Source organism: Lissotriton helveticus, chromosome 8, assembly GCF_964261635.1.
Source record: "Lissotriton helveticus chromosome 8, aLisHel1.1, whole genome shotgun sequence".
NCBI lineage: Eukaryota > Metazoa > Chordata > Amphibia > Caudata > Salamandridae > Lissotriton > Lissotriton helveticus.
Window position 1 is genome coordinate 754617667 of NC_136069.1, and position 16513 is coordinate 754634179.

The window sequence follows — 16513 nt, forward strand, 5'->3', positions numbered from 1 at the left end:
GGCTTGATACAGTATGAGTTTCTATGAATTGACAGTGTTTTTTCTTGTATCTGGTCTCCTGAGAACTGCTGGACTGCCTCCAAGTGTGTTTGATTCACATTGCGTTGTACCCCTCGAATGTGTAAAAATCTCCAGTTGCTCTTATACTGCTATGGTAGTCTGTCCTCTTGTTGGATGATACAATGTTTCCTGTAAGACCATCTCTTCTCAGCAGGCCTTACTACACTGATTAAAAGTGCTGATACATTTCTCAGGATGAGTACTACTTGCCTCTGAGAGCAGCTTTCTCTAACATTGTACTTTTTCTCATATATAATGTAACATAAAACCCCTGCACAGTTTACTGCTCAATGTTTTCTTGTTCTTCCGGTACACAAGTGATACATCATAATCTATCTGAAATAGACTAGACTTGAAATTTCTGTTACTAATTTATCCCTGTCCACAGGGTTGGTCGCGCAGGGAGGGGGGTAGAATAATACATTTAAAAAACGTACCTGTCTGCTGGCTGGCCGGGTCCCCCGTTTTCTCTGCTCCTGCTTCTGTTCTCCCGCCTCCGGCTGGAAAAGAAAGCAGGCAGCCTGCCTCCCCTCCCCAAAGCCAATCACAATGCTGCTATGGCAGCGTCGTGATTAGTCGGGACAGTGCCCAGCCAGGCGCCTATAGAGAGGCCATTTTCTCCATGTAGGCCGGTCACACAAGGAATCTCAGAAGTACTAACACTCTACTTCTCATTCCACCGAAAACTCGCAAACAAAAAACCTTTTCACGCTTCTTCTCTGGAAATGCACCCAAAATATGGAACTCCATCCCAGTTCATGTTTCAGGCCTCTTTGCTAAAGCGCCGGGACACCCGTCCTGGGTAGCCGTGCGCTCAAAAAGAGCAGTATTAACATAACATAACATTAACATAACATATCAGACCCCTCCTTCATAAACTTCAAAAGCAAGCTCAAAGACCTCTTCCTCAACCGAACTCTTCAGAATGGATAGTTGCTACCTAACGTAGAATCCTGCCCATTGCAGTATATAGTCACATTAGAAGGCTTTTACTTCACCTACCTCTTGACTTGCTCGCTACTTTGTCCCCCCTCCCTGAACAGAATTCGTCACAAATCAATGTGCTTATTATTGTTATACTTTGGGGTCGATTCCGATCCTGGAAAAAAAAAGTCCGTACGATTCGTATCCGGAGTCCTCTCCGTACGAATCGTAAACATGCCGTATGACCCGACAAGTACGATCCGGAACGGGGTATGAGGACGCGATTCGTACGTTCCACGTCAGGTAAGGGCAAATTGTACGGAAAAGCACACAATCACATACACACCGTACGGTCCGTACACCCCATGATCGCAGGGGTACGGTGCGTACCCCTGCGATCATGGGGTGTACGCACCGTACCCCGCGATCGTAGGGTGTACGCACCATACACCCAGCGAACATGGCGTATGGTGCGTTCACCCCATGTTCGCGGGGTACGGTGCGTACACCCCATGATCGCAGGGGTACGCATCGTACCCCTGCGATCATGGGGTGTACGGACCGTACCTGGGGGAGGGCGTTCCATACCTGTTTCGAGGCGAACTCTGCTTCTCCGGATGTTTTTGGCTCCCGTAGAAAAAGCGTTGTACGGTGCGTACCCGATACAAATCGTACTTGCTGGGTCAGAAAAACCAGCCGCGAACCGTACGGATGTCGCGTACAGCGGTTTCCAAGGGAGGTTTGTACGGGGATTTGATTCGTACGGTCTCTGTACGAATCGTACGGAGTTCACCTCCTGGTACGAATCGTACTTCGTCGTACGTACGGGGGACGTTGCAGGGTACGATTCGTATGGGAAAAACGCTCCGTGAAGCTATTCGGAGCGGTTTTTCCCAAATCGGAATCGACCCCTTTGTGTTCGATTGCATCACGATAAATGTTGTAAAGTGCTCTGATACCTTCGAGTCTGGCCAGCGCTATATAAAACTCTTAAATAAATAAAATGTAGGCTGCATTGCAGCCTGCATGGAGAAAGGGCAGAGTGCGCATGACTGGTTTGGGCAGCCCGTGCTCACTCTGGAGTGGGCACACCATTCCTCCCCTGCCCAGCCTGCTCGTAGCGGTACAAAAGGGGGTGGTGATGGACGGAGAATCTGAACCAATCGAACACTCACACCCAGTCAACAGATCTGGGTTTAATCCATCACCGTTCTTTAGCCCACTCTGCCACCCCAGTTCAGACATGGCCATATGCAAATCAGTCTGACCCTGTGCCTCATGGGAACAGTCCAGCCCGAACTGCCAAGCCATGCCTTCCCTGGACCGGAAACAAGCTTCCTAGGACCGGTTTCTGGCATTTCAGCCGTCTTCAGTCAGGCTTGCTTGAATCCAGTAGCAAAGTGAGCAAGGGACTCACGTCTGAGCATACACTGCCACCTTATGGCGAACAAAGCGGTACAAAAGGGGGTGGTGATGGACGGAGAATCTGAACCAATCAAACACTCACACTCAGTCAACAAATCTGGGTTTAATCCATCACGTTCTTTAGCCCACTCTGCCACCCCAGTCCATACATGACCATATGCAAATCAGTCTGACCCTGTGCCTCATGGGAACAGTCCAGCCCAAACTGCCAATCCATGTCTTCCCTGGACCGGAAACAAGCTTCCTCGGACCGGTTTCTGGCATTTCAGCCTTCTTCAGCCAGGCTTGCTTGAATCCAGTGGCAAAGTGAGCAAGGGACTCACGTCTGAGCATACCCTGCCACCTTATGGTGAACAAAGCGGGTCAAAAGGGGGTGGTGATGGACGGAGAATCTGAACCAATCAAACACTCACACCCAGTCAACAGATCTGGGTTTAATCCATCACCGTTCTTTAGCCCACTCTGCCACCCCAGTTCAGACATGGCCATATGCAAATCAGTCTGACCCTGTGCCTCATGGGAACAGTCCAGCCCTAACTGCCAAGCCATGCCTTCCCTGGACCGGAAACAAGCTTCCTAGGACCGGTTTCTGGCATTTCAGCCGTCTTCAGCCAGGCTTGCTTGAATCCAGTGGCAAAGTGAGCAAGGGACTCACGTCTGAGCATACCCTGCCACCTTATGGCCAACAAAGCGGTACAAAAGGGGGTGGTGATGGACGGAGAATCTGAACCAATCAAACACTCACACCCAGTCAACAGATCTGGGTTTAATCCATCACCGTTCTTTAGCCCACTCTGCCACCCCAGTTCAGACATGGCCATATGCAAATCAGTCTGACCCTGTGCCTCATGGGAAGAGTCCAGCCCGAACTGCTCGTACAGCAGTCCCGCACGCCTGCAACCTAACACTTCTGCCTTCTTGCAGTGCGAGAAGCAGAAACATAAAATGGTTGTTTTACCATTTTATGTTTCTGCTTCTTGCACTGCAAGAAAGCAGTGAGGCGATACTCCTCCTCCCTAGTCCGGTTCTGGCATTCTTCTCACAGATGAAGTTGTGTAATGCGTTGTCCTCAAACGGTTTTCCACACAACTGTGGCTCTTTATTACACGTGTGTGCAATTTTCTAAGCTACTGAGAAAAAAAAACTCCTCATGAATAAGAGCCACTCTCATGCGTTTTACTAAAATGCAAGTAATAAATATGGAGCTAGTACACTTATAATTAAATTCATACTTTGCTCAGGCATTTATATAAATATTTAACCTGGTGTTGACCTATCTAGCACAATGTACCAACTGTACTGAAGCCTGCGTTCCTCTCTCCTGGTTCGTTTCAGCATGACAGGCGACGAGAGCCGTGTGACTGACTTGGGGGGTTGCACTGTAGGTCCCTGGTGTTTCTTTTGATATGTGAGCTCGATATGAGGGCTATTATTTGGAGTCTTTAAAGGCCAGGGGGACCTGCGAGTCAGAAATACTTCCTTACCGTTCCTTACAGAGCAGACTTTACAGAAGAGATTTACAAAACCTCAGCTCCACAGTAGCAGGAAGACCGCATACAAGCTTGCACCCCGACTCCTTGGTCGGCATCGAGTCACCCCGCTCCTCTAATACAAGCATAACATCCGCTCAAGTAAAATCCAAAGGAAGCAAGGTTCTAAGTGCAAGCCACGAAGATATATGTACATTTTAAGAGTCCATACAGAAGGCAAAAGGCAATGATTAGTCAAGGAATTCAAATTGCTCATAATGTAAATAACATGTAAAATATCATTGGCAGTGGAAAATGTTGTAAATGCACACTGGCTAACTAAAGCTAATCAAAAATCTGTATTGGGTTGACTCTGCTAAATCTAAAAGTGAATAACATGAAACTACTACATTGCATAATTCAAGTACATAATGAAAATATATATATATGTTAGAGTTCATGTGGGTCATAGATTAACATGCTATTTAAGCTCAAATAATCAAAATCAATTCTGCGTCATCGCAGGTGAGACGTGTGCTCATGTACAAATATGTTTTGCTGTTGCAAACCTTGCAGTATGTAAAATTATTGGATTTGCAACTGCTTAATAGGCTCTCTGCCACCCTTTAGTGATTTGGAAAAGCCTTCCCGAAGGCAAAAAGGGTTTTACATCTAATTCTTAATTGATACCAAGAGGGGGCGTGAAAAGATATTAAGCTCTTAATTAAGATTCACAATGAGATTAATTGTTTTTGTCTGCTACTGTGATCACAAACCACTGAAAAGGTGGCAATATCTCAGAAGAGGTGTAAACTTGTTTGTAAAGCATACAATTAATAATTAATTTCATTGCTAAAAGTCTCTTACCGGGAGAAAGGGAAAAGAAATCGCTGCGAGGATTGCCTGCTTGTTTGGGGGGGGGGGGTATATGAATGGTTGAAACACTGTGAAAAGTTGTGACTGGACTGATCTAAGACGCGGACTGTGAATAGGTCGACATGACCTGATACCTCGCTATTTTTACTTCTTCCTGCCCTGTTCTTTTTTAATTAAGAATAGAAATACGTTAGTCTAGTGTTTCAACGTACTTATGGAACCCATTTTGTTTTGTTTCCTTTTGATACCCCGGGTCAAGAACAACTTTTTTTAAAGAGTCACCATTTTGTTGATCTCCCCTGCCCACCGGAGACTTAGACACTGTGAAAGGATTAGCTTCACTAGCTTCTCCTACTCTAATACGGCGGCCATCTTTAAAGTAGCCCCGATATCACTTTTTACCACTGTTCTTTCATCGCACAATCCCTGCTTTTCTGAATGTATCCCTACTCACTCTATACCCACTCATTTTCTCGGTTAGCCATTCATCACCCCACTCCTCTTCTCACTTATCCCCCCTCTCCTTCAGTACCCTCACTTTATGCCATATCTATATATTTATCTACTTGTTATTTTATCCCTACCCCCTACTTGATTGCCCTTTGATGTGCACATTACTCTCTACTATGTTACTTTGTGCTCCTTATTGACTTAGTATTTGGTTTTGTTATTTCAATGTTGTTCACTTCGTTCCCTTTACCAATTTGTGTTGGTTTTTGCACTTCATTGCTGCCTTTGTTTTTATTCAACAATCACCGTTGTCTATTCCCCATCACCTTAAATTATTTTATCTATAACCTCCACTATCACTCTTACTCCGCTTTACATCTTATTACTCCCTGTCACTTTTTTCTATTTCAATTCTTTCCTATCTATATTCTTCACATTCAGTGAACTTACTACTATTTTTATCCTATTTATTAATCAATTCTACCTATCATATATCTATCGCATTTTATCTATATTGTTTTATACCTATTTTGCTCTCATTTTGTTATCTTGTTAGATATGCTATTGTATTGTGACGCCTCCTAATTCTTTTCATTGCTATTTGGAATGTTCATTGTGTTATTTATTATTTTACGTCATTATGTATAACTACTATTTTTATCCGATTTATTAATCTACTCTACCTATCATATTCTATCACATCTATATTGTTTTATACTTATCTTGCTCTCATTTTGATATCATGTCAGATATGCTATTTTATTGTGACGCTTCCTAATTCTTTTCATTGCAAACTGGAATGTTCATTGTTTTGATTATCCTCTGAGGCGGAAGCCGGAGGACTGCATTTTGCAAATTGAGTTTAAAAATTGTCATTTTCTCTGTGCTTGATTTTAAAAAGCATTGAGCATATCAGCACTGAAGCGCTGACTCTCACGCGCTAAAGCAGCAAAGTGATTTTGAAAACTGTCATTTTTCTCTGTGCTTGATCTAAAAAGCATTGAGTATACCTGCACTGAAGCGCTGACTTCTCACGCGCTAAAGCAGCAAATTGATTTTAAAAACGGTCATTTTCTCTGTGTTTGATCTAAAAAGCATTGAGCTTACCTGCACTGAAGCGCCGACTTGCACGCGCTAAAGCAACCCTCCCAGACCCCCCCTGACACAGCGACTTCCAGCGCTGACACAGGGGAAAACGCCCACACCGCCAGCGCGGGCCCAAGGCGGAGCCACGCCCACTGCGAGGCCACGCCCATAACACTCACTACAAATGTGCCGGCCATACCAGCGCAGCGGACGAGCGCAGCGGGAGCGCCTAAGGCAAGCCCGTCTGCGCCCGTCTGCGCCCGTCTGCGCACGGCCTGGCCCAGGGCCAGAACCCCTGTCGAATAAAACTGCCCCTAAGGTAACCTACTCACGTCGGGACCTCCTAAGTCTCAGACCCACCATCGCCTCCTCTTGTGAGTATTTTCACGATCTAGAGGGACCATTTATCAGCTGCACTTACTGCCACCCAGTCCTACTCAAACTCCCTATTCAACCCTACAAACCCTCAGCCCTCAAACTTGCTTCTCTGAACTGTCGTTCCCTCCCTAAACATGCGACGCTTATTAACCATCTTATAGAAGACCATGAGATCGACGTTCTATTTTTGACGGAAACGTGGCTTTCCCCACACTCGGCGTCAGACATGGTTCTAGCTACCCCTCCGGGCTTCCTCATTCAGTCCCTACCTCGCCCTTTAGGCAGAGGTGGTGGGGTCGCCATTATTCACCGGGACTATCTCCCCTGCAAATACAACGACGCGCAGGTTCCCGACTCTGAAAGCCTACAGTTCACAATTAAGTTAGACCCGACTAACTCTCTCACAGGCATCCTACTGTACCGCCCCCCCGGTCACCCTGGTTCTTTTTCTAGTGCTCTCCTGGACACGGTAGCAACACAGGCCCACTCCATCACCAACTTCATGATACTAGGAGACCTGAACATTCATTTCGATGACCCTTTAGATACTGGGGCAGCCGACTTGATCACCGATCTGGCGGCTCTCGACCTCCACCTCCTAAACTCCGGAGCTACACACAACAAAGGTCACTTGCTGGACCCGGTGTTTACAAGCACCCCCACCATGCAATTCAGCGAGTCCCTCCCCCTCCCCTGGACGGACCACTTTTTAGTCTCTTTCCAACTATTAGGACCTTTCAGGAAATCTCAAAAACCTCCCACTTACACCAGGGACAGGGCCTGGTCCAAGCTCCCCACCGAAGACTGGGCCAGGACCCTAGAGTCAACTACCCCTGCCCATGCAGAAGACCCGGCTATCGCCGATAGTAAATTCAGAGAGTGGATTACTACCTCCCTGGATTCCGTACTCCCATTTAGAACCCGGGAGGACAAAAACGGGAAACCAGGTTCCGCCCCGTGGTATACCCCGGAACTTCGATTACTACGTAAAAAATGCAAGAAAGCCGAACGGCTATGGAGGAAAGACTGGCAGCACGCCAGCAAGGAAGCCTACCAGAACTCAGTTAGATTATACAAAGCCTCCATTAAGCGCTCTAAAGCCTCCCATTACGACACTTGGATAAGAGAATCTACCAACTTAGCTAGGGAATCCTTCCTAATCGTAAAAGAGCTACTGAAAGTACCAACCACTCCTTCCTCCAACGCCCCCCCTGTTGACCGAAGCAACGAATTAGCCACCTATTTTAATGACAAAATTGCCCGAATCTTAACATCCCTTCCCCCCCCCTGTCCCTCTAGTCACACGGACAATGAATCACCCTCCAGCCAAGCAGGAAGCAGCATGCGCCCCCAACTAGCTACATTTAGGGCAGTAACCTGCAACGAGGTAGATGCAACCTTGGCCAAAATGAAAAGCGGATCACCTCTGGATCCCGCACCAATTAGACTCCTCAAAACCGTAGCCCCTGTCATAGTTCCCACGATCACAGAGCTTATTAACAGCTCGCTTGCCCAAGGATCTGTCCCCGATAGCTGGAAGAGCGCAGTCGTGAAAGCACTCCTTAAAAAACCCCAGCTAGTCCCAGCAGACATGGCAAACTACCGGCCAATCTCACTCCTCCCTGGCATCAGCAAGGTAGCCGAGAAATTGGTCAACGGACAATTGTCTCAGTTTCTCGAGGCAAATAACATCTTACGGCAATCCCAAACTGGGTTTCGCCCGGGTCATGGCACTGATACCGCCCTTCTGGCTGTTATCGAGGAGGCAAGGCGCATTTTGGATTCAGGAGGGTCAGTGGCAGTGATCCTCCTGGATCTTAGTGCAGCCTTCGACACAGTCAACCATCGTGTCCTCCTCCAACGGCTGGCGGCAGCAGGGCTCACCGGGATGGCGCTCAGGTGGATAGAGTCCTTCCTTGCCGGGCGCACATTCCAGGTATGGGACAGCAATCACCACTCGTCCACCCTCCCCCTCACGAGCGGGATCCCCCAGGGATCATCTCTAAGCCCTACGCTTTTTAATGCTTATATGGCCGCCCTTGAAGACGTGGTGACACCCTTCGGCATCAAAATAGTGAGTTACGCGGATGACACACAGCTGGTCGTCTCCCTATCCCAACTAGACGACCACCCAGACAATTTGGCAAATTGCCTTACGAAAATCTATGGCTGGATGTGTGAATCATCACTCAAATTAAACGGGTCGAAGACCGAAGTGATGCTCATGGGAAAGCAATGGGTGACCATCCCCCCATCAGCCTGGCCAGACGTGTTCGGGGAAATTCCCACCCCGAAAAAAGAAATTAAGACCCTAGGAGTCTGGCTAGAACCCGAGCTCTCAATGAAAACACAAGCGACCAAAACTGCAGGAACCTGTTTTGGGCTTATGCGCACCACCCGCAAGATTCTTCCCCTACTCCCGCCCACCTCCAGAAAACTCCTAGTCCAAGGGCTAATACTGTCACGGTTGGACTACAGTAACATGGTTTACCTGGGTGCCCCAGAGGCCACCTTGGCTAAAATACAACGAACACAGAACGCTGCAGCCCGACTACTCATGAACCTTCCCTCCAGAGTGTCAGCTAAACCTGCCATCAAAGCCCTGCACTGGCTCCCGGTGCGTCAAAGGGTGGAATTCAAAGCCATGTGCACGGCTTACAAACTGATGAATGGAGCTGGCCCTCTGATTCTCAGCGACCTGGTAACTCCTTATATAGCTCCCAGATCCCTGCGGTCCGAGAATGAACATCTAGCCAACATCCCCAAATTTAAAAAGATACGCACTGGAGGCCGACGCTTCTCTGTGAAAGCTTCCACCGGATGGAACTCACTCCCCCGTACCCTCAGACTGGAACCCAGCTATCTTATTTTTAGAAAAAAATTGAAAACACTTCTATTTCCGAAATAACGTCCCCCCCTTTTCTTTTTTTTCTCCTCCATCTCATCTGGATATCAAAATCATTACAGCGCGGGGATGCCTTCGGGTCACCAGGCGCTCTACAAGTCGTTAAAATAAATAAATAAATAAATAAAGCGGAACCTGTCATGTTGAGGATCTTCCTCTTTGAGAATTAGGTCCTGGGGACCACTGCTTGCACTTCTGATGTCTTCGATTACAGGAAACCTTGTGCTTTATTTAAAGGAGCACTGTTCCTTTAAATAACATGGGCTGTTTACATTTTTTCCCCCATTTGGGAATGTGAACACGGAGGCTTGTCGACTTTCCCTTGTAGGACACCATCCCTGTGTTGGTTGCTGTTAGAAATGGGATCTCTGGTTGGCGGAGGCTTGCACCAAAGCCAGGCAGAGACCACCACCCTAGTCAGGGCTGAGGAGTTACACGGCAAAGGTAAGCCCTGCTCACCCCCATGGTAGCTTGGCACAAGCAGTCAGGCTTATCCCGGAGGCCATGTGTAAAGCATTTGCGTACACACACAACAGAAACAACATCCCAGGCACACTACAAAAGGAACTCCACACAAGGTTATATCAAAAATAGCCTTTGTATTCTCGAAACATATTAGAATAGTAATTACACCATGTACAATGTGCCAACTGGCACAGGGCAATATTTACAAGGGAAATATTTACACCTGACAGGGCCACATGGACCACGGTCAGAACCATCACAAAGCAAACTTGGTAAAAGTAAAACAGATCATAAACGTACAACACTGGTAATCACTGTACTTAGCATCAGTCTGTGACATAAACTACATTATGCACAATATCACACAAGTCTAAATACATTAGACCCTAACCTCCTAAGTATAACTCACATTAGGGGCGTAAATCACACAGTGATACATAATCTCACTAGCATAAACCATGATATGTAGAACAACCTCCTAATCATAAAACACAGTTAGAAGTATAACACAGGGTGCGTAAAACATACTATACACAATACATTTCCTAGCACCACATCACATTAGCACATAAATCACATTAGGGCCTGGCGCCCTATAAATCTAACCACCACCCTGGCCATCCAATAAGGGGGCTCAAATGCCCTATGTCCACAAAGTCAGGGCTGCTGCCTAGGCAGCGAAAGTCAAAGGTGCCCCACTGGGCAAACCTAAACGTAGCAGCTGCCCACTACTTACTGGGCAGCTGTGAAAGTGTGGGGCAAAGGAGTGCATCTCACTCTTGACTTTGCAAGACCCCAAAAGAACTGTGCTCCTAAACGGTGCAGCTGGCACTAATTGCTACGCAGCTGGGAACAATGGGGAAGGCTTGGCACCTCTTGTGCCACTTCTGTCCCTCTCAGGGACTTTCTCAAGAATTGCGCCACACATTGCAGCTGCCCGCACTGGTGCAGCGCAGCTGGGGATAGAACAAAATGGGGGCCCTGGCACACCCGAAAACACGATAACACGATAAGACGCAGGGTGGGCACCTGCTTAACTAAAGAGGAAAAAGTGGGGTGGGCACCCGCCAAAGCCCACAAGGAGGGGGAATCCCTACAAGGGGGATTCCCTTGGCAAGGGCTGCAGCTCCGTGCTGCTCAGGCCCCAGGCTCTCCCTCTCCTAGGGAAATTAATTCAAAGCACGCCCAGTCTCAAAATAAAGCGCAGGAAGGCTGCTGAAAGTCTTGCAAGGTCAATATCAAGAGCAAGAGGTCCAAGAAGTCCTGGAGGCATTAGGGGGCAATGTAGGGCCCAGGGGCCAGCACACAGGGCACTCCAGCAAGGAGGCAGCCCCCATGGCGGTCCCTCCTGGGCCGCACCAGCAGCAAGCCCCCCTCTGTCAGGATGCAAAAAGCAGAACATTTTCATGGGGTCAGAGCCCCTTCTTATACCACTAAATCCTTTATCTACAACTGTGGGGCAAGGGGAGAACCAGATACAACTGGTTCAGGAGCACTTGTTTTGCTCAGCTTCCCTCTCTATTCACAGGATAGACCAGGGACATCAGACGCACCACAGGAGGTGGAGCCAGCATTGTGGAGGGAAAGCACAGCCCTATTCAGGTCCCAGGTGCAACTCCTCCCTCCCATCTACATGCAGCTCTCCCTATTCACCACCGGGCAGACCCATCCTGGCTCCTGGAGCCAACCACACCAAAAGTTTAGCATTTACGTATGCTGTAATCTATAGTGTTAGTATTAGAGGTCAATTCCAATACATGGGCTATATTTGGTGTGATAAACACACAGAGCAGTTGTTGTAAATATTGCCCACCAAGGGATCGCCCTCCTTTCTTGCCAACCACACCAGCCAGCCTCTGTCAATCACAAGCCAGACATGCAATTCACATCAGGCAGGCAGACACACTGCACACAGAAATGCCAAATTCTAAAAGTGGCACTTCTCCACTAGTCACAATAAATTTGCGCACACCATTGCGCAGCATTTATTCTCACGAGTTCGCACATACCAAACTCGCCCCTGCACTCCTCTCACATCAGGAATTACCATGGACACACATATCCCCCATGCATTCCTATGGGAGGGCAGTCCATTCTCACCACACGCACTCAGAGAGCGCACGCACTTTACACTGGGCCTCAGTGCTAAAGTGCGCAGAGGCCACAAACTACTAGTATCAGGTCACATTTACAGGCAAAAAGTTCAGGGGTGAACCTGCCAAAAGGGCCAAGTCCAACAGTTGCCAATCACAGGGAGGTGCAAATAGTTGTCTCATTAATCAAGTCATTCATCAACCAACTGGCATTGGTTATTTTGTGACCTATTAGAATGTAGGTCCCGTATCAAAATGACAGGCAAGTTGCAAAACGTTGGTGCGCTATTTTCACCCACTGTTAATAAATGGTGGACAGGAGAAAGAAGGGAGATAGAAATGAAGTAAAGAGACAGCTATGATGGAAGGGAGGATAGGTGAGAGATAGGAAAGACAGACAGAAAAGAAGTGACAGCTTAGTGTGAGAGGGAGACCGCTGAGAAAGAGCTGATAATGTGATAGATTGGACAGGACCACTGAGAGTGAGAGAGGGGTAGAGAAGTAAGAAAAAGACATAGAAGAAAGAGACAGCTCAGGAAGAGAGCCAGGCAGGTGAGAGAGGCGATTAGAAGACAACGAGGTGATGCAGCGAGAGCTGAGAGTTAGGTAGTGATGGGATAGGCGAGATTAGGACAGACTAGAAAAAGCTGAGAGAAAGGGGGGAATGGAGGACCCTCGAGAGACAAAAAGAAGACAAACCTACAGTTACAGGTGAGGAAGAGACCATTTAGAGACATGACAAGCGAGAGAGATATTAAAGGGCAACAGGAAAGGGAGAAAGAGACAAGTGAGAGAGCGGTGATAAAGAGATGGATAAGAAAGAGACCGCTAACAGAACAAGGAAAGACAAGTAAGAGAGATGTGCTACAGAGATGGAGACAGGTGAGTGTGCAACCATTGTGAGAGTCAGGTGACGCAAAGTCAAGTGATATAGAAAAGCGAGAAAAGAAAGATGACCTAATGGAGCAGGCAGGTGGCTAGACCGTAAAACCAGTTTCCTTAGTAAGATAAGTCTTCCAAAAATACTCTACCTTTAAGGAACCAAAGATTGCTCCATGAACAGAGAGGTAAAGAGCGGACATAACATGGAATCCCATGAGATTTCATAGCAGGAGAATTTGCCAAATCGTGGAAAGAAAAGCAACCCAAGACTCTTCCTTATTGGGGCTCCCCAGTCGGATGTAGCTTAGTTCCAGTGGCACAGTGAGCACAGGATCCATGTCTGGGCATACCATTGGCCACCTAGGGCAGTACATCAAATACACAAAGGTGATGGAAGGAATGCCTACGTTACCAATCACATCATTCTTTTGCCAATCATGCTACATCATTCTAATTATTTAGTAAACATTCAATTTGAGGAGTTAATATGCTGTAAAATTGTATTTTAAAAATGTCCAGGTAATTAATACATATTTCAATGTATTTTTTATTCATATTATACATTAAAATATGTTCACTACAATTTCCAAGAGGGAGGTCTCCACCTCTGTGCCGGAGGTCTTCACGAACAGATGAGAATTTACTAGTAGTAATTTTACACTTGCAAATTCTGTTGTAGGAGGCTTCACCTCCTCATTTTATCGGTTGGAGGCGTGTGTCTACACCTATGTCAAAATCCCCACTTGGAAATGGTAACTAGCAAGAAAGTGGAGAGTTACACCTAGGTGTAACAGTTAATGTGCATGTGAATAAAGATACATGTGTATTTTTACCTTTGTGAGTATGACCCTTAACTTTTTTTATTTCCCCCTGCGTTCAGTCGTGTACTTTTCCTTTGTCATGCACACTGGTATGCAGGAGACAGCGTTTACAACGAATGTGATACAGCGCATTCCAATACAACGCAGTTGTTACAAAGACCGTGTTGTTACATCGCAATTCATTACAATGCAAGTTGTTACAATGACTTGCTGAAGGGGGCAGAAGGTGTTGGATTTAAAATCCAACACCTTCCCTACTCTTGCACAGACTGGAGTTGGAATAGTAAATTATACTATTCCAACATCCAGCGCCCCCCTACAGCAAGTCGTTGTAACGACCGCATTGTAATGAAATGCGTTGTATCGCATTCGTTGTAACGTTGCATATTCTGGTATGCTATCATCATGTGGTCTCGGTGAAAGACATCATACTCTGTTTTACTTCACAATATCAGCCAGCTCACAAGAGTTCGTGAATTAACAAATTCAGAAATGTCAGAGTCACACTTAATATTTAATCCTTTTTTTCTCACATTTCGTTTTTGGTGCCATGTGTCCATAACTACACAATTGATTGTTTTGCACTTTGCAGTTGCTTCGCTGCTAAAAGGAAGGCAAGGCATCTACACAGAGAATGAGCGGCGGCTGGGCAGTGAGATTCAGATTCGCTTTTTCAAACTCATGCTTATATTCATTATTTGGTAAGTTTACCATTTTAACTACAGCTGTGAATCAATAGCTCTATCTGTAAGTTGAGCAGCATTGTCCAAGTGGATTGTGATGTATTGAAATTACAGACCATGCACAGCTTTTCTGGCTGTGTCTGAGTGGATAAGTACATTTTTCCAGGCAGTAGTGTGATCAGAAAAGTATGTTTCCCCAGGGGGCTCATCATGGTGACTTTTTCTGCACCATTTCGTCACAAAAGAGCTCTCTGTAATCAGGGAGACCTTCCCTCACTCTAATCAATCAATCAGGGAATTGTAAAGTGCGCTACTCACCTGTGAGGGTCTCAAGGCGCTGGGGGGAGGAAAGGGAGGAGTAAGCAGCTCCATTCAGTCTTGGGGGTCTTTCTGAAGATGTTGTAATCATTTCTGACAAATGTGGCACCTCCATGATGAAGCATGACATCTAGGTTGTTGTTTGAGGGCTTGCCTTACAATTTTCTTTTAATTGCTTGGTCTCTTTTGGACACATGCACTAGTTTTAGGTCTTCCTACAACAGGGGAAGTCCCTTCCGGGACTTCTAACATTTTTGTCACGGATGTTTTTTTGTCTTTTCAAGGCTTTCTGCTCTGCACCAGTGCAGAAGGGGTCTGCGTGCTTCTTTCTGATGTCTTGGGCCCCTACTTTACTTGAATACCTCAGAGTTAATGCATGGTTTTCTAACAGCAGATTACTGCCCTTTGTTTCTGTGCTCTGCTGTCAGCAAAACATGCATTAACTCACATATAATTAGAGTTAATGTATGCGCCCAAGACTCCAAAATGAAGCTCAGACCCCTTCTGTGCTGGTGCAATGCAGAAAATGGTATCATGATCCGGTCCATGTACATACAATCAATAATACAACCCTAATCTAACGTACATTCTAAATATCTGGCTACTCCTCGCTTGCATAATTCTGTTTCCTATGGCTATACTGACCACGTAGCTCTCTGTCGTAGGAAAGTTGGTTTGAGCAGAAATGCCTGACATGGAATGTGAAACTGGGTGTGTACATAATGAGCTGCACCTGACACCTTCAAAGCTTGACTTAGAGCAGTGGCTAGTATGCAACTACAATGAGCAGTGGTTCTAAACCTTTAGCTTCTGTGGACCCCCCCTGAATCACCACTGGAAGCTAGGGATCCCCGCCCGAACAATTTGTGGGATTTGAACTTAAAGCAGTACACACAATTACAGAAACAAGAATACAACTACGAACTAGCACACAAATTATGAAATATTTTATTTAGTTCATAAGCAAAAAAATGTATGTAAGTCAAAATCATTATTTTTACGGTTGGAGCCTTTTCAAAATTTTGTGAGGGATGAAGTGTTATTCTTGATAGCATATTTTTGCTCCTAATTTATGTTCTCTTTTTGTGGGTGCATACCAGTGCTTCCTTTGTGGCGGCCCCCAGTCACCCTTCAAAATTCCGTTTGCTAATCACGAATCAAGATAAGGATACCAAACTATTTATTTATATTTAGTCTCCAATTTCAATGCCTTCACATCTACACAGTGAATCAACATTTTGAGTTTTGCTTTTGTTTGTCTGTATACTTTATGAATCTGCTACTATCATTTATTTAGTAAGCAGTGGCTACCCACGGATTTTGCTGTATTCTGCTTTCTCCTGGGCCATTACTCTGAGGCCCCTGGAGTTAAGGCGCTCAGAAGAGGTGTGGCGCAGGAGCCTATCTTATATTGTGTGTAATATAAGTTAAAAATAAAGACTTAAATATGCACACTGCTTTCTGTTACTTGCCGAGATCTCATTGCATTATAAACACAAAACTCACTATTCTGTACTGCGTCAAGGCGGTATCAGTTCCGTGACACTCTGGTGTCACTAGCAGACACCTGCAGTCATCACATTAACCAATTAATGTTTCATAATGTAAATGAGTAAATTTGCCACCCAATAGTTTAATTTGCATTTATTTTTCAATTAAGGTGTGTGCATTATTTAAT

At 46.0% G+C, this 16513-nt stretch overlaps 1 protein-coding gene across 4 annotated transcripts in view; it reads left to right on the forward strand.

Annotated features, from left to right (window-relative positions):
- The window catches only part of GPR143 (G protein-coupled receptor 143), a 367151-nt gene that overhangs the window by 75754 nt on the left and 274884 nt on the right, over positions 1–16513 (forward strand). For all 4 annotated transcript variants that reach the window (XM_078657595.1, XM_078657596.1, XM_078657597.1 and 1 more), the window contains exon 6: positions 14427–14535. In XM_078657595.1, the coding sequence (XP_078513721.1) occupies positions 14427–14535 (109 nt within the window). The remainder of the gene's footprint in view (positions 1–14426; positions 14536–16513) is intronic.